General features: G+C 39.3%; 1 protein-coding gene across 1 annotated transcript in view; it reads left to right on the top strand.

Annotated features, from left to right (window-relative positions):
- LOC131082426 (potassium voltage-gated channel subfamily KQT member 1-like) overlaps positions 1-19,336 on the top strand; it is a 400,826-nt gene that overhangs the window by 213,431 nt on the left and 168,059 nt on the right. The window contains exons 13-16 of the mRNA XM_058022324.1: positions 2,644-2,719; positions 6,286-6,380; positions 7,366-7,406; positions 14,652-14,713. Coding sequence (XP_057878307.1) covers positions 2,644-2,719; positions 6,286-6,380; positions 7,366-7,406; positions 14,652-14,713 — 274 coding nt within the window. The remainder of the gene's footprint in view (positions 1-2,643; positions 2,720-6,285; positions 6,381-7,365; positions 7,407-14,651; positions 14,714-19,336) is intronic.

The following is a 19,336-nucleotide window of genomic DNA, read 5'->3' as shown; positions in this document are numbered from 1 at the left end:
GTGGATGTTTCTGGCACATGACAGACCCACACCTTCAAGCCTGAAAGAGTTTTGCCCAAACCAGGGGTTTGGGATAAAACACAAAGTTTAGCAGGGTAGATATGTTGGGCTGCATTCAGGGATAAATGTTACCTGGTCAGTAATAGTTGTAATTATCTATTGTGGATATTAGTGGTCAGAAACTTCTGAAAATCAATTAAAATCTCCAAAAAAAAATTGTCTATGATCACACCCACACTACCCCAACCTCCCATCAGGAGGATATTTCTGGTTGCTGTACAGAACAGGAATTTATCTCATCTGGAGCTGCTGTGCTCCCTGGGGATTTATTGGGACAATTAAGATGACTTATCCAAATGTCTCAGTCTATGGATTTGCACCTTTTCATGCTATTTTTCCATCAAAGTCAGGTTTCACACATTTCTGACTCTCAGTGACCATCAAATCTGAGCAGTCACTTCTATTTCAGAATTTTCTCCCAGTGAGACTGGTGTGAGTTTTGCCAATTGGAACATGATGATATCAAGTGCTCTGGAATGAACAGTTGGGTGACCTTCTTAGCTGTATTTGACAAATAAATTACTTTTCTCTCTAAAAACGAGGCCTGTTCAGCTGTGCATCAAGTCCCAAGAGTTCAGTCTCATTGTTTTGAAAACTTTGGTTTGATAACACAATGGAAAAAGTTCTGTAGCCTTGATTTGTGCTGAAGGGGGGAATTAGGATGAGATTACTGCCTTGGTTTGGTTCCATCTCTGACTTATTTAAACTTGTCTATTTAAGCCTGTTTAAACAGTGCCTGAACTATCTCATATGGTTTAGCCTAATAAAAAAACCCTCAATATGAAATTTTATATCATTTATTTCTAAGGGATAATTTCAAGTTTTTATCTTAACTGCTACACAGGGGAGGTAGGCTAACCCCTAAACCTTAAACTGTGATTTTTTGGTGGTTATTTAAAAAAAAATGTTGTAAAGGCTGACAAAGATTTCTTTATCAATTCTGTGCCATTTGCAAGCAGAATGTCATCTCTGTTCTAGTCAGCAGCCACAGGAGCTCAGCTGGGGCCCTGCATGTCAAGCTGAGAGCTTTTTTTCCACCATAATAAAGGTCCTGCAGGCTAAACTGCTGCTAGCTCATCAGTGACACTTGTGAAATCCCCTTGATGGGCTTGCACAAATGTAAAGATTCCTCTTCAGCAGTGCTGCTGATGGTGCACAACAAAGGTAGCTCTTCAGTCATGCTCACCCTGCTTTGTCTCCTGTGTGTTTGCATGTGTGAGTGTATTTTTGTGGAGATCTGCATGATATACACAGATAAATGAAATATGGGCATATAGGCAGGACAGACAGCTGTTTATGCATTTATGTAATGATATTCTGGGACTTGAAGTGAAAAGAGCAAGCAAAAGCTACTGAAAGCTTATTTTAAAAGCCTGTGGCTATGGCATCTTCACCCAATCAGAAGCTCTTAGGCACAGTGTGGGATTATTGGGGTACCAGGAGTTGGACTCGATGATCCTGATGGGTCCCTTCCAGCTCCGCATATTCTAGGATAAGCACTGTTTTCCCCAAAGAATAATTATAAAAATGAATTAGTATGCTAATTCTTACAACACAGTCCCTGCTTGTTTATTTCCTTCAATTTGAAATAATCCACTGTAACCTTTCCACTTTTTAAAGACTGTCTCTAAACTGTGGTGGTCAAGTAGGTGGTCAAGCCAATACTTCCTTTTCCCCAGCCAGACACACTGGGAAGAGGCAGCAGATTGTGTTTTCAGGAGATTCTTGCTGGAAAGCTTTCCTGGGATTATCATCACATGTCAAGGATGATGTCCATATAAAACATAGATTTCCCAACAATTCAACTTCCTTGGAAAGAAAATTTTGTTTTCTTTAGTTCACTTATTTTGAATGAATAAAGGAGTCCATGGGGAAGGAGTCAGTCCTTCAAGAAAATACTCGTTCTTATAATTAGCATGTTCCTGCTTCCTCTCTACCCTGCCAAAATTCACCATAAAGAAGAGGTGTGGTAATTAATTGCCTGCCAAGTGGCACAATTAATGTTCTGCAAATGCAGGATCCTCTAGGTGAAGTGATACAGCTGAGTTATAAAATGTCTCATTCTGTGTTTGGATACCAGTACAGACACACACAATGTGCTGAGAGGATGTGTTGTATTCATTTTTATTTGCTTTTTTTTTAAGACACTGATTTTTCTTTCCTTCAAAGTACTTTTTGAAGGACTTAATTTCCGTGCAATAGAGCTCATGGGCAAACACTCAGTAAATGCAAAATAAGGAATGCATTCATGGTTCTAAAAACATTTAATATTCTTGAAACTGATGCCAGTTGTGTGCATTGACAGTAATCCTGTCTAATCCCTTCCACATGTATTATCTTTGTACACCTGCTTTCATTGTCTCACTTATCAGTTTTGAATGCTTAGAACCACAATTTGCAGGAAGGCAAAGCAGCAGAACAAAGCATCCACACACTCACAGCTTGCTACACTGCAGTTTTGCATTGTAAAGATAAAACACAGTTGTACATTTCGGTGCTCGGAGTCAACATCTTCCATTGAGACATTTTTCCTCCCTCCTGCCCCCCCAGCTGATGTCTGTCTGTGTTTGTGTTCCTTGGCAGACTGACTGAAGCACACAGAACAGCTGTGAAAGTCATCAGGAGGATGCAGTATTTTGTGGCCAGAAGGAAATTTCAGGTAAGCAGCAGGATTGATCCCAAGCGCATCTCGTGAGCTCGTGGGACATTGAAGGTGCTCTCAGAGGGGACTTGGCTTGGTGAAGGTGGCTGTAACAAGTCAAAGGTGTTTTTGAGATTCTTGGGCTCACACCTTTTGTGGATTTTTTAATATCAGTGATCCATGGATGTAGTATGCTACAAACTCCTGACTTTGAGGAGTCAGCATCATTATTTTTACTAGTCATTTTTTACTGCACTTGGTTTTTGGGCTTCTGCTTGTTTAACTGTACTGACCAATACTTACCCATCCACTAGCAGAAGTGAAGAAAAACACTGGTGTTGGCGTGAAAAAACCTCTGTCAGGGTGTCTGCAAAGATGCTGATCATAACAAGAATGTTATCAATCACCTGATAAATTAGGGAATGTTCAATTCCATGCTGTGTATGGCTGACAGATCAATAGGCTTCACTGATGAGTACTGTGGGTGCAAAGTTGCTTTCCCAGGTGTGACTTACGTTTCCAAATGTATTTCCCAGAAGGGGACCTCATAGGCCATATTTTATAAAATTGGGGAGCATCTGCTCTCTGGAAATTTGCTGTCTTTATGGAGTGCTCAGTTAATTTTCTCGATCGGGTTACAAAGTGCTCAAACTGAATGTGCTACATTGAAAATACTGTTTCATTTTGCCTGTTTAGTGAGACTTTTTATGATAAACCTTGTTTGGGATGTGATCCTGATATCATCATTCTCATCATCCATGGGCTGGAAATGCCATGGAAATGAAAAATTAACTTCTGGACTGATTTTCAAAGCCTTCATTATTTCCATCTCAAGGTTCATGCTTTTTTTTTTTGTTCAAGAGGATGCACTGCAAGTTAATGGCCTTTCATAATCCTTTTGAAGAGGTTTTAAGAAAATAAATCAAAAAAACCCTACATTTCAGGGAAGTTTGATTAGAGCTGAGCACTTAAATGCATAGAAGTAGAGAGTATAGAAGCCTGAGATAAGATCCCAGCATTCAAAAGACTCTAAATTAGGGCAGATAGAACATTTTATATATTTCCTAATCCCATGCAGACATGTATCTTCAGATAACCCTATCTTTTCAAATAAGACTAGGAAAAGTCAGTTTGTTAAACTAGCAGAAAACAGGAGAGCAGGATTATATTATAAATATACCAGAGAGGTAAACACTATGGGAAATTAAAAAAAAAATTTAAAAAGGAAGAAGAAAATAGGGACACTAGTTCTGTAAAATAAAATCAGTTTCTAAAGGAATTAGGATAAAAATTAGGATATTTCAAACCACTAGAGACCTAATGTTCTGGAGCTGTCAGCTAGTGGCAGTCATGCCAAACCTTAAAAACTGAATTTCATCAATTTATGGAGAGAATTCTGAGAGTCAGTGACAGAGTAGAAGAAGAAGAAGGAATAATTTTTTGTTTCTTCTTTTCTTGGGGCCATGAAATAGAGTTTATAGAACTCCCCATTCTAATTAGATTTTGGAAGTTCAAAGCTGGGTAGTATTATTTAGTTTTGCATGCTGAATGCGGAATACTGAGCTGAAATGGCCAGGATTTGGGATTATGAACAGAATGAAAGTCAAAGGAGTTGTTCAAGTGCTGCATTTATTACACTTCTCAGGAAGCCCATTACCTCCTGGCTTCAGTTGTATCATTCTAGCATTTCCTAATAAAAACATGACAGGGGATTGTGCCAAAGTTTGGCAGGACATAAGATGCCCAGATCTAAATCTTTGTGGAAAAAGAGGAGGGGAAAGTGGTAAAAGCTGGAGGTACTTTTTTACTCAGCTTCAGAGAGGACTCAGGCAGATTGCAGCACTTTGCAACTGTAGGAGCTGATGGTTTGGTAAAAGGGATGACTGTCAGAGGACTTCTTTTCAGGGGGAAAAGAAATTTCACTGGGAAAGAGTAGAATTAATTATGCACATAGTAGCTCGTTGGGGAGAGGGGAGGGAAAAGCTCCCCGGCACATCCAGGCTCTGCGCCATGCTCGGTGTTTAAATAGAGAGTGTCCAAAGGAAAGGACACGGGATTTAGCCAAAATGCTCTCCAGGCAGCCCCCCCTAGTCCATCTAAAGAGTGATGCTGGCATTGCTTCTCGGGGTGAAGACAATAGGCTGCTTTTCTGGCCAGAAATAGTGATGTGTCAGCGTCTGCAAAATGTGGAGCTGGGGAAGGGGGAGAAAAAAACCCAACCAAAAACCGAACGATAAGCTGAAAGCTGAAACCTCTCTCCCCCACAAAGCCTCTGCTCCCAAATGCACTCAAATGCACACACACACACACACACACACACACACACACCTTCAAAGCCACAACTCTTCCGAAAGTATTGGTGCAGGTATATACTGTGCGCAGGGAAGGAATTTTCTCATGAAGAACTCTTGCTTCTTCATTCACTTCACAGGATTTGTTTCCATTCCAGTTCCATGCTTTCATTTGAAATTTCTAGGATTGTGTGGCAGCCTTCCAAGCATGACTCCAGCACATACTGTAGGTGTTCAATGCACGTGTGCAGTGGGGCATGCTAATGGCTCTGGCTGAGGCTGTGACAGAGTGCAAACAGACAACAAGATGACTAATGAGCTGTTTTCAGTAATTTTCAATTACTAGATTTGCAGTTTACCTTTGCTTTTTTTCTCCCCCCCCCTTCTTTTCTTGAGTCAGAGCCAAAAAGGGAGACATTTTGCCCCACATTTCCCATAAGGGTTCTCAAAATGCTGGTCTTTCCAACAGGCCATGATTTGCATTGATACCTCCCCACACACGTTGATTTTACTTGCTAAAATTTCACTGTGCTGCACTGTTTATAACCACGTCACTTTCTGCAAATTCTCCAGACTTGTTTTGAAATTTGGCCGCAGTAGTTGCAGCAAGAAACCAAAGCTTGGCAGAAGCACCTTGATTCTCATTAGAATATAACTGGGCAGGTGGAAGTGTTTTCACTCTCTTGCAATTTTTTATCTGCCTTTTTTTATTTTAATTGCACCTTTTTTCCCTGATCTCAAAGGTATCACGAAAGACAAAGGATGACAAACAAAACTCACGTGCGGCAGTCTCCTGACTTATGCAGAGCATCTGTCTTCCCTGTTCCTCAAGCAGCAATATTTCTGTCACCGGACATCTCTGCTCTTCAGAGATGTTTAATTCTGGGTCCAAGTGCTCTGACTTGGGCCAATCCCTGGGGTTCAGTCCCCTGACATTATGATTAACACATGGCTTTGGAATGAGCCAGGAGATACTGCACATGGGAGTCCCAGATAAATTATCCATCCTGGGTTTGTGTTTCCCAAATACACTGTGAAGGGCTAATATTTTGCTCAGTATGGAGTAACATGAAGACATGACTCTAACTGACAGTAATGGGAATCATTTGGCTCTGTCTCCACAACAAATATTCACTCCCACAACGGCTGCAGGGGTTTTTTTTATTCATTACAACAACTGTTGCAAAATGGCAGGCAAATGGGCAGATAAAAAATAGAATGAAGTCTGTCTGAAAGAGAAATCCAGTTTGGCCAATCCTCACCTTTCAACTTGCTGCCTGCCTCCTTTCCCAGCAAGCTCGGAAGCCGTATGACGTCCGTGACGTGATTGAGCAGTACTCCCAAGGACACCTCAACATGATGGTTCGCATAAAGGAACTTCAAAGGAGGTAGGCCCTGTCTACCTCATGAAATATCTGATTCCTTCAGTGCCAGCTGGCTTTAGGAGAGATGTGTTCTTAATGAACAGTAATTGTCCAAAATTGCAAGCACAACAGGGAGCACAATATCTGGAGGATTTAACTCGGAGCCATTTTTAACCCTTTTTATAACCAAGTTTACAATTACCCTTTATTCTCCTCTCCTTTTTCTCCAAGTGGAATTAAAAGAAATGAAGGTGCATGCTGTGAAGTTTATAGTGTGATCCAAGCTTTTCTGTCCTCTTCTTAGAAAAGGAAAACTTTTCAAATAATGATTTACCTTTCTGTTTCCACTCTGTGGTTCTCCACAACTGAAAGAAATCTGTTTCGCTTGTGCTGCACTATCTGGAACTTTTCCCTGTCCACATTCCTCCATGCACATGCTTTCTCCAAGTTTGGGGTTTGCAGCTGAAATATTTTGCCACAAAACTATTCTCTTCTGTTTCAGCACAAAGTGCTTTTCTCTTTACAAATTAATGCTGTGGACTGGGACACCAGAATGAACTCCCCTGGCCCTCTAAATTAAATGAAAAAAAAAAAATCCTATTGAATGGAATCTACTGTGTCAACATATACAGATATTAAATCCGCCTGCATGAGGCTCTAGGAATAGTTACAAATGTTATTAAGAAGTCATTCTGTTTGTATAGTCTTTGTTATTAGATTACATAGGACACAGGAGAACTATGTTTTAGTTACAACTTGAAAGTCTGAGAAATATTAGTACTCATGAAAATAGCAATAATATTATGGTTTGATTTTGGAGGAAAAACTTTTAAAGAGCTAAACTGCTGACTGTGTGTGCAGAAAGTCATGCTAGTCTCATGTTTTTGCTTGTTTTGGTTTGGGTTTAGAGCTACTGTAAATTCTCATGTAAATTGTGCTCCCATGCTTAGCAACAGAGTTTAAGTTGTTTGGTAATTGCTCTGCTGGTAATTTTCTGTTTGCTTCTCAGGTTGGATCAATCCTTGGGAAAGCCAGGTCTTTTCCTCCCAGGTATGGTGACTGCATTTTATGCAAAATTATTATCTTCATAACTTTGGGAAAATACCCTTGGCTACAGTAATGTGGATTTATAATGCAGGAAATCATACATGAATGTAATTCTGTTAATAAGCCCTAGAATGCCTGTGTAAAGAGAAATACTTTTCATTCAGGTGATAGGGGAGTAAATGGAAATTAAGAATAAATGTTAAAATGTATATTAGAACATGATGAGATGGAAATATCCTGAGGGAAATCCTTCTACAAAAATAGTCCTTCTACATCTTTTGGTCTGGACGTGGGATTACAATATATGTTTATTCCACTTAAAAAGGTTTCTTCCTTCCTGAACTCACGTCCCATATCCACAACTGACTTGGAGCACAACTGAGTGTGGCAAAATAATTGCAGAGCCTCCAAAACATGGCATGTTGTCAGTGGTTAATATTATCAGAACAAGGAATATCATTCAAAACACATTTTCAACATCTGATTGCTGCAGAAGGCTCAGTAGTACAATCCCTTTTCCCTGTAGCTGGTTTTGGACCACAGGAAAAGAATCTGTCAGCTTGAATACTTCTATAAATATTTATGCATGGGATTTCATTCCAAAATGTGCAAGCTAAATTTATGGAAAAACGTCCCTTACCTCCACGAATGTATTATTTTATTTCAAGTATATCATTACCAAACTGAAACTTGTGCTTGAATTTGTGCTTGAAAAGACTAGTGTTAGAAGCACTTTTTATCAAGCAGTTTCTGGTTTCAGAGGAGGTGAATAATTAGAAACTCATCATAGAATTACGTTCTGAGAGGTTCAAGAAGCTGAAGATGTTCAGGAAGTTTGGTCTCACCAAATCTTGAGTCGAAAGGGTCACAGAAACCACTGGGAGGCTCTTAGGTGGGCCTGTGGCTTTGGAAAAGTGCTGGAAATAATCTGAGGTACCACGGAACTGACTGGAAGAGGTAGAATGGTGGTTAGGGATGCAGAAGCTGGTGACCTCAGTTAGGGGGTTGCAAGACCAAAACCAGAAGTTATTTGATCTAGTTATTTTATCTAAACCCCCCACAAATCCAAAAATAAGGTAAGTGGTTCCAGAGAAATGGTGTGCAGAACTGAACCTAGAGTTAGTTTGCAATTGCTCCTGGTGTTATCCAACCCAACTTTACTCCCAGGATTTTCCAAGTGGTAAACAGTGAAAAGTGGGTGCAGTATTTGTCTGTTTGTTTGGGGTGAAAACAAACTTTTTTTACTGTCCTTCTCTAGAAAAAGGGTTATCCCTGAGTTTCCCTCAGAATGCATGGCTTATTCTATATTGAACATGGATTTTTTATATAATACTTTTCTAGGCATTGCTAAAATCCTTATTTTTTAACAGTATGGGTGTTTCCCCTAGACTGTGTTATTTTTGTACAGATGACAAGCAAAAAAGAAATGAAAATGCAAAGAAAATTAAACTGCCAAGGAGAAAAACATGAAAAGAATTTTTCTTTCCAGCTCCTTTTATTTTTTTCCTGTTTTATTATACTCCCATTCAAAGAATTTTAAGGTCTGATTCCAAGCCCGTTGAAATGAACGGGATTCTTTCCAGTGACCTCAGTGGGGTTTGGATCAGTTTTTTTATTGAAAAATCCCTGTTGTGGACTTTGATAATATTATATAAAAGCAATTGAAGCCTGTCTATAGTATTATTACTTTTCAAAAGTGAATGATGTCATAAAAGACCCAGAATCTGAATTTACTGGAAGCAATTATTGTTATTTTTCAAGTTAGTTTCTCTGAGATAAAAATGCACTAAAAGCTGTGTTAAAACAAGATAAGGATACGAGAAGAGAATAAAAGCCATGCTGGGTCAGAGCAGTCCTGACTCCAATGGGGCCAAGAGCAAGGTGCTTTGGGAAATGTGTAAAAAAAGCCTCCAGCCTTCCTGTCAGCTTTCAGCCCACTGCACATCAGAGGTTTCCTGACAAGATTGCAGGGTATTTAGTCTCCAAAATGTCCTCAACAAACTTGCCTAATTATCCCTTTAAACTTACAATATCTGCCGTATTTTGTACAAAGAATTCTAATTCCACCTTCATGTGTGCATATTAGGAAGAATTCTCCCTTTTTGCTTATTTTGGTCTTTGCATCTCCTCCCTTTCTTTGAAACTCTTTCAAGCAGGAGTCGATTTAAAAACACTAAGATAATGAATCAATCTTCCAAGGACCTGGACCCTACTTTTATGAGTGTATTCAGAAGACAATCTCTGAGTTTCATTGGAGGCCTGTCCCAGTATTCCAGGGGACACAATTTTGTCAGATGAAACAGATTCCTGTCATAATAAACATAATGGAAACTGTTGATGTAGAGGGAAAGAGCATATTAATTGAATTTATGGAATCAACAAAGTAGACACATACAGTGATACAAATAGAGTGTCATTCTTGACCTTCACTACACATGATGGAGTTAACTGCTTTTGAATGCTATTTTTGAGACTTACTACAGCTTTTCAGGGGCAAAGGTGAAGAATAATGCCAAGGTAAAACAAAAGATCCAGTGTTTGGGTTCAGAAAAGTACACAAAAAGCTGATGTTTAACTGCAGTTTATCTGAACCTCTTGGTTCTGTATGACACGGGTGGGAATACCTGAAGAAAAGGGCTTTCTTGCAAAATTTTGACAGTTCCATTGTTTGCTTTTTTTTTTCCCCATTAAGTGCCACCTAAGCTTTCTGATACTTTTTCCTTCCAATCTGTTAAAAAGAAATTGGGTCACTGTATCTTTTAAAGCATAAAAAATATGCTCAGCTTAAGTTTTATCTTTTTTAAGTCAATTAATATTTGAAATGAGAGATACCCATATTTCTGCAAGAACTGATTTATCCCACCCCTCCTGGAGGTGAAAATATTTTGGCAGTTTACCTTTTAGGGTGTCCAAAGGAAATCACAAGTCCCTGATCCAGGACTATGCCTTACCTTTTTAAAATTTCTTCTACCAATCAGCTGCAAAAGGCTCTGGCTGACAAGAAAAAAGACTCCAAATAAAAGTTGCCAGGACTGAGGCAACTTTGTTATTTGCTATTTTTGGGGTGTGAAGGGGCAATCCTGACCTTCTTTTTCAGCAGCATGCACAGTTTACACACCCAAGAATCTAGATCTTGCCATAAGCTCATCCTAATCATCCCTGGATGGAGCTTTGGCAGAGCTAGAGCAAACTCAGGTCCAGGGGGCTGCATTTACACCCAGGTAGCGAAGAGAAGGCAGCAATGCCTCCTGGAGGGACTGTTCTGCTTTCTGAGATACCATTTACAAAGGTGTCTTGGTTTGGAAAGACAAGTGTCTGCTAAGGAAGGCAGTAGCCTCCCCTGAAATGGAAAAATGTAAACCCCCTCTCTCCAAATTGTTATAAATTTGAAATTAGGGGCTCTCAAGCAAAGATATGGGAGCAGGAAACAGCAGTTCTTTATTAGGGAAGAAAATAAAAAGATAAAATAAACAATGCAGTCAACTAAAACAACACTGACAGAGTCAGAACATGACCTGACACCCTGTGGGTCAGGGTGCTGGTAGCAATCCAGCTGGGATTGTGGCTGCAGTCCTTCTGCAGTGTCAGGTGTGGTTCTGTTGGAGCAGGGATCCTGTAGAAAAGAGTGTATTCTTCCTCTGAACATCCAGTGGAAGAGGCAGCAGCTGTTCCTCTGGGAATCCAGTGGAGATGCTGTGCTGGTGTTCCAGAATCTCCAGATTGTATCCAGGTAGGAATGTTTGGCTCCTCCCTCATGGCAGAGCATCTCACAATGGGTTGCTGTAATTCTTATAAGCCGTGCAGTGACATTCAATGGCCCCTTATCAGCAGGTGTCTCCCTGGAGGGAGGAGTGGTAGTGGAAGAGATAAAGAAAACTGCCCAATAACAGAAGACAGCTGCCACACCTCTAACAGATGGCAAATAGAATTCATCTTGCCTTGCAATCTGGGACAAAAGGTTTGAGGTGTCTTGAGCAACCCAGAATATCTGGTCAAATTCCTCATTTTCTGCTTAAAAAAAGCTGATGGCTTTCAGAAAAAATTGAATATTTTTGAATTAGCTCCCCTCTAGTTGTGTAAAAATCAATGAAGGACTCTTGTTTTATAAAGCAGAGTCGTTTCCAGCTTTTACCATTTTCAGACCATCTCTCTGCAATTCATTTACTGTCCTAAAGGTCCTCATAAGTACTTTTCCCTAATCAAAGGAAAAAATTATTTTCTTTAAAGTTTGGTATATTCTGATGAGATATAGCACGCTAACTGTGTGAAAAAATAAGATTAGGATGCTCATTCCTCCTGTTCATATCAGTTTATGTCTTTTATATCATGTGCTTCCAGTAGGGGAAAGAGTTATTGTCTCTTGAACTGGTGTGAAGAAAAAGTAAAAGTGTTTGATGGTTTTTGTTGGGTTTTTTAGGGGGTTTTTTGTGGTTTTTTGTTTTGTTTTGTTTCTGTTTTTTTGCAAGAGCCATATCTTGTTCTTCACTAGGAAAATAGGTGCGCCAGCTTTGTGAAAATATTAGGAAATTAATATAGGATTGTGTTGTTTGAAAGTAGAACACTCAGGAAGGCAAAGACTTCCAGGGAAGAAATGTCCATATTAATAAATATATGTTATTATTATTAATCTGTATTAACTATTCAATCTCCTGAATTAGACTGCCTATTGCTTATTTACTAGTATTTTCTCAGATTCAAATCTAAGTATATGAAATAATGGGTTTGTATCATACCAACCATGTGATGCAAGATGTTTTTGATTTTTGTAATTTCTGAGATAAAATGTTCCCAATATATATTTTCATCCAATTATAAGTAATCATGCTTCCTTAATCCTTTGTCTCTGTGCCTTTCCCATAGGTGTTACAGGATTGCTTGGCTGATCTCTGTTTTAGTGTGCCCAACACAGAGTAAAAAATTAATTCTAAAAGGAAGTTATTTTGGATTACAAAGTAAAGCCTGGAGAACTTTAGAAATTTCATATTTATAGTTGGTCATGCAATCTTTGCAACTCTGTAAAAATAAACAATCTCATGATGTAGGAAGTCTGAAATCATCTATCTAGAAAAGATTCAAGAGAGAAACAAAAACATGAGATAGAACTCACATGTACTGGAGCGACTTTATCTGAATTTGTGCCCTCCCTCCTGACCCCTGTGTTTGGTGAATTGTGCACACACCACATTTGCTCTTAAAGATGGGCTCTATTAGAAAGAAATACTTTTAAATTAGGGCTGGATGCTGTTCCCCATGGAGGCTGATAAGAAATGGGGGAGGACCACAGCATTTTGTGTCTTTCAGAGCCTGTGTGCCAGCACAGGGGTGCAGAGACAGCCCCCTCCACAGCATCATTCCTCCCACTTCTGATTTTCCACATCTTAGAGCAGTGCCACATGCCACAATGCAGCTTCTTACTGCTCATCTGCTCCCTGTTTTCTTTCCTGTTCCACACAGGAATAACTAAAATAGGAAACACTTTAACTTGGTTTGGGATGTCTTGGTGATTATCTGAAGGATGGAATTAGAGCTGGTGAGGAAATTATTATTTTATTATTTAAAAAAAGAAAAATCTTTTTGAAGTATTTCTTCAGGTTTGGGGGACTTTTTGGGGTTACACCTAAACAAAAACACTCTCTGCCTACTGCTGTCCAAACCACATCCCAATTTAGAAATCTTAAAAGTCATGCTTTTTTTCTGATATATATACCTTGAAAGATGTGTTTACAGATTTACTAACTAGAAAGTAGACAGCAGAGCCAATTATTTTATTTTAGGGAGAGTTGAACACAGAGATAAACTTGAGCCTCAGCCACTTACATTTTAAGAAGATTCTGAGGTAGTGAACGATGAATAGTACACATGTATGAGCCAAGCTATGTCACTTATTGTCTGCCCCACATTTTCTTTCCTGACTTTATTTGCTCCTGCATGTTCTCTGGGGAAACACTTCTCTTTTCTAAGCCTGCAAAGAGCTGCCAAGGGTGCAGGACCTTTTAAAGGAGGAGAAGGAAAGCACAAAGTGCTCTTGCCAGCACTGCTTTTACTGGTCTTCCTCTGGGGTTGTGATGTGTGCAGCACAAGTTACCTTGAGGTGAACTTTGCTGCAAACAGATTACTAAACATATCCCATAGCAAATATAAATGGTAAAGCACATATGACTCCCTGAGAAATCCAGGAATGTGATGAGCACACACAGGCACTCACTGTGAACTCTGGTGCAGTGTAAATTCATATCTCAGCCTACCTGCCAACATATCTCAGCCTTGCTCCTGCCCTCAGCAAAATTGACTTAGTTAGCTTTAAAAACCAGACCTTAAGCACTCATGAAAATGGAGCAATGCATGAAAAAATCCAGGAGTAATTACTCCAGATATTGGAAATACACTTTAGTAGAGAAAAACATCCAACTTCCATTGACATCAGCTTGTAAGCTATTTCAGTATTGAACTGTGGGTGTTAACTTGTGAATGTTAAAACTCAGAATGTGTGTGGGTTTGTGCTTCATTCCCTGTGCAATAACACCCTCAAACTATGGAATTCCTTAGCAATAGATCCTGTAAGCAGAAAGAATAGACCCCGTTTTCCAGTTTTCACTCTTGGCTCCCAATCCCACCCTTTGCAATGGAATGTGGGAGGAAAAATGAGAATGCAAGAGCTTTTCCCAGTGTCACTCCTTTGCAGAGAGGAGATGGATGGATGGGTGGATGGATGGATGGATGGATGGATGGATGGATGGATGGATGGATGGATGGATGGATGGATGGATGGATGGATCTCTGCCACTCCAGCCCTTGAACCCCTGGATATGCTGCCTCCTAGAGCTGCAGCCCCAGTTGAAAACTATTCTGATTTATTTACGGATAGCAATTTTACCTTGCTCAGCCCAGTAATATTCAAAATTGCAGGTGGGCCCAGGTACATTGCCCATTCCATCCAACTACTGAAATAATTAAACAACAAAACAATGTTACTCCAGACTCCATCTATACCCCTTCATGTCCACAGACTCCTCTACCAAGGTCTAAGTTGCCCTTTAGACTAACTCAATCTTGTCATTCTGACAAAAAATTCCCTTCTCTCCAGCCACTCTCTTTCACTCATTCATTCTTGTTATGTTCATGTATTTTATGCTACCCTACTATTACCATCTTTTTTTTTTTCTTTTTACTTTGAATACCATAGATATAATTCAGTTTGAATTTATTCTTCACCTAATGAATGTCCCATTTTTATTCTTCTTTCTTTAGAAAAAGGGGTAGACAAAGGATACTACAGTATAGGAGCCAGACTGATCCGGCTGGAGGATAAGGTAAGTGCATGAAAGCTTGCTTTTTTTTTACTGAGCAATGATATCTGATCTAGAGACCTGCAAGATAGTATCTTGGCATGATTTACTTTAGAATTACAGGGCTCCATAATAATGAATAATATCCTAATTTTTCTGAGGGAGTTGATGAAGTTTCATGTGCGTGTTGTTCAGCATTAACCATTTACCTGCTATGCAGTCCTGGTTCTTGTTTGTAAAAGGAGCTGCTTTCATGGTGAAGTCAAACCACACACCTTGTATACAAATGCTGTGAACTGGCTGGTGTTTATCACACAAAAATTAGTGTATTGAACAGAAATGTTAGTGTCAGGAATCTTTGTGAATAGCAACAGCTGACATCTCATTTACAAATCCTGAGATTCTTTAATGTTTACTGCATTTTTCCCCCTGTGCAGTTACCTTTGCACATTTTCTGCCCCTCCCTCACTGTCTTCTCTCCAGGAATATGTTCATTTTTGTTACTAATTAGAGTTACTTAGCAGTGTGCCCAAAGGCCAAAGCTCAGTGAGGCTCTATTGTCTTAGACCTCTCCCAAACATCCTCCAGACCTTTTTCCACTCAAGTGATAACAAAAATACGAGTTTGCTCAAAACTCAGACTCTATTTCTGTAACAGTATTTTAGTCAGCTCTCTTACCTACCTCTAAAAGTTCATGTCCCTCCAGCAGGGTACTTTGTCTGGGCAGGAGCAGCATAGTGGCTTTGCTGGGGGGTGTGATGGTGCTCAGACAAAAGTCCATTTGAATTTGGCATATCCACTCCCTTTTTGTAGCCTTGTCTCACTCAAATTTTCATGCAAATTCTCTTTTCACTTTTTTTCTGGGGGAGTGAGGTGAGAAGGAAAGAGGAAAGAAACTTCTCATAATTCTTAAGAATTGTGCATCTTGCCAAAAAGCAGAAATTTAAATTAAACTAATACAATCAAAAATCAATATTTTTATGATGATTGCTACGACAACATCAGAAATATGTGACACTGAACTGTCAAAGGACAGATTTTCTTTGATTTTTAGCTTTCTTGCGCAATGTCAAGAAAATCAGACTATCAGATAAAGACATTATCTGAGCCAATTTTAAAGTGAATTGATCCCTTGTGCAGCCACAGCCGTTCAAAGTGAAAATGGCTTTCATTCACATTGCCTTACTCACTTTGAAAGAGATAAATTGCTCTCTGGCCTCTGTATACTCTGTAAATTCATGCCACAGCTTCATTCAGAGTTCTTGAATGTGCATATATAGAGAAACCCCCAATACAGACTGGAAATTTAGCAATAAAAGCATCTGTGATAATAGTTGGAGTGCTTTGAGTGAGAAATTGTAAATACCTCTGGAAGTAGCAGTTCATGGTCTCCTTCTCCATTTATGAAGAAGAGAGGTGAGAAAGTTTTTAGTGTGTCTGGCCTTGGTCCAGCTTTAGCACAATATGCTGTGGATTTGATCAATTTTATTTCAAAGCCTGACTTAGATGGCTGCAGAGGCATCTTGGTGTAAGAAGAGGAATGTTACAGGAGATGCAGGAAATGCTGCAGTGACTGATCTCTGATACCTGCTTGTGTTCTGTGTTTAATTTAGGCATGGTCTAAATAAAGTCAGTGCATTAGTGGGCAAGACCAAGCTGCTCTTTTGTTTGAAGAATTAAACTTTAAATTTTGCATGGGAACTGGTGATTTCCCCTTCTCTTTACTTATTGTTGCAGAGAAAACACATAGAAAAGGATAAAAATGTGTCAAGATGTTTTCATAAGATGAGTCAATCATTGCAGCTTCCTTTTTGTTCTCAGACCAAACTGCAAATGTAAAATAAATGCCAGACTCAGAGGGAACCCAGGGCATTTGATCTTTTAGTACAAATTACCATTCTTTCAGGTGTACAAGGCTTCAGTCTCACATTCCTGCTAAGTAAGTAGACATGGTGCAGAAGAAGGGCAAATATTTGTTGTGTTGGTTTGCTTGAGGTTTTGGTGGCATAAATTTGGGGGATTTGGTTTGTTTTTCTTTTTGTATTTGCATCTTTTTGGCACATCAGGCTACAATACATCTGTTTACATAATGAATACAAAGTTAAGTTCCCAGCTATCTCTGTTTTAATGGGACAATAGAAACTACTGCATCCTGCTGTCAAACTGCTTCCCCTAAATTATTTTCCCATGTCTCATGGGCTCTCCTGCTCTAACAATTCACTGTGTAGTAACTGCTATGTGTCCAAACGTGAAACAATATTGCAATCAGGAAGGACAAGCTGAGTTTCAACCTCTGAGCAGAATAAATGAAGCAAGGGCATGTCTGACATCAGGCTCCAGCTGGTGGTGAAAAATGATCCCCCCCTTGGAACTAGAAAACCTTTGGGATCAACCTCTTCCCCCTGGAGAAATTATTTTAACATTCAGTCACCCAATCTAGTGATGGCAGCCTCCCAAAAGAGTGACACATCTGATAAAAGGACACATTTTTGGACAAAGGCCAGTTGGTGCAGACTGATAAAAATGCAGTGTGGATTTGAGAATGTTATCTGCCTAAATGAGCTGTATCAATAAGCAGTGAGCACACCTCTGGTCCAGACTGACCTTCCCCACGAGCATTTTGCAGTTCAATAGTTTTATCTGCCTCTCCTGAAGGGAATCAGAGTGTAACAAACCCATTGAGAGCTGTGTGTTGTTCTGCATAAAGCCATAATTACTCTTTTTGCAAAGTGAGGGAGAGGGAAGCACACATTTCTGATGGTTAAGATGAACTCCATTCCCTGGAGAGGCTTGCTATTATTTCAGCAAAAACATGGCATTTGCTGTACAGAAAGCCAGAGTGGCACAGGTCTCTGAAGGGGTTGCTTGGTGATAGGAAGAAGCTTTGAGGCAAAAATGTTGCAAAGGCACAAAGATAACAACCTTCCATTCATGTGGCATGAGAGCACTGCCTGCAGCCTCTCTTTTGTGACCAAACAGGCTCTTTCTGGAAGTTTAAACTAACAGGGAAGAGGTAAGAACCAGTTTGTGGAGGATGAAGCATTGTGCAACTCCTGCAGAAAAAAAAGTCTACTCCTTTTTGCCTTAAAGCATTGCAAAGCTGACTAGAAACAGGTAAAATGCATGGTGGTATCTCTCAGGCAAAAAAAAAATCCAAACTTCTTTTTGGCAACATCAGCAGTGTCAGGGCTTCACTCCTCTCACTGACATGGCAGATTGCATAGGGGGAGTTTGCCTGGAACACTTTTCAACCTGTTTTTCCTTGAGCAGAGCATAAAATTCTTATTTTGTTGTGGCCAGTGCAATAACCTAGTGTGGTTCTTTTCACAAAAAAAAAAAAAACCCCACTGAGATGTTTGGAGAAAGAATGGGGCTTCCTTCCCAACATGTGATGTGTGCCATTTGGCCGACCCCTCCTTCAGTTCCATGGCAGGGTATTGTGGTATGTAGCCATTGACAGATCCTTTTGAAATGTATTAAGAGGGAGATTGGTTCCAAGATGATGTTCTAGAGCTGGCATTAGTTTCTTTTCAAAATTGTAAACTAATGTTTCTTTATGATGAAATGGGTATTCTTTCTTTTCCTTTTCTTTTCAAAATTAGAAACAAAAATCGTGGTGTGCTATGTCAAACTGCACAGCAACCTATAAATAAAAACAGGAGAGAAAAGAATCTGCAAATGAAAGGTTAGAAAGGACAGCTGTGTTGTCTTTGAAAAAGAAATCTATTAGGTATTTTTATAATTATATGGCAGTCTTTTTTATGTGGTATTTACAGTTATGATTTACGTCCATATTACCATAACTATTTCCATACTTATAGACAACATGTGATAATGCTGAGAGCCAAAAGCAACCATTTGGTAGCATTTAAAAAATGCAGGAACACTAAGAGAAAACAGGGCAATAAAGCAAACCCTTCTGAGTTTTATTCATCTGAGTAATGCGAGCCAGGACAAAAATGTCATCCAACATAAACAAATGTAGAGGTTGGATTGTGGCAGTAAACTCTCTCTTTACCAATTTAAACACAACTTCAGTTAGGAGCTAAAAGGATGGGCTCAGAGAAGAGTGGTAACAATGGAGAGATGGATGTTGATGAACCTGATTCCTGCTGTGATTACATCAGGAGTCATTAAATAGTAAATTATTTATCATGGCAGTGCCTGCAAGCACCACCAGCATGAAAAGCTAGTAAGATTTTCCATTATGAACCCCTAATTTGTGAGCAATACTATGATGGACATAACTAAAATGCATTAAAATAAAAAAAAAAAAAAGGAACAAAAAAAGAAAAACAAAAGCCAAAAATTTGTGTACGATGAGTCAGTTGCAATATGAGCATGCTACACTTTTGAGATTTTAAGAATATGTCTGAAATAAACCCCTTTGTTAACAAAACTGGGTTTTGGCACCAAGGTGTTTGTGGGTTGTTTGCCCCCAGTTCCTTAAAGTTCCATTCCATAACAGAAAGCTTTTCAGCAGGCTGATTGCACATGGGTGTTGTGTGGATTTTCTTAGGTCAAAGACTTATCTCATTTACTCTGGAGCATAAATCCATTGACTCTGTGCCATAACCATGATGTCATCAGAGTTTTATTTTTAATCTGTTGCTGAATTAAAACAAAACACAAGTAAAAAAAAACTAA

This window comes from Melospiza georgiana, chromosome 4, assembly GCF_028018845.1.
Source record: "Melospiza georgiana isolate bMelGeo1 chromosome 4, bMelGeo1.pri, whole genome shotgun sequence".
Taxonomy (NCBI): domain Eukaryota; kingdom Metazoa; phylum Chordata; class Aves; order Passeriformes; family Passerellidae; genus Melospiza; species Melospiza georgiana.
This window is presented reverse-complemented; position numbering and strand designations above follow the sequence as displayed.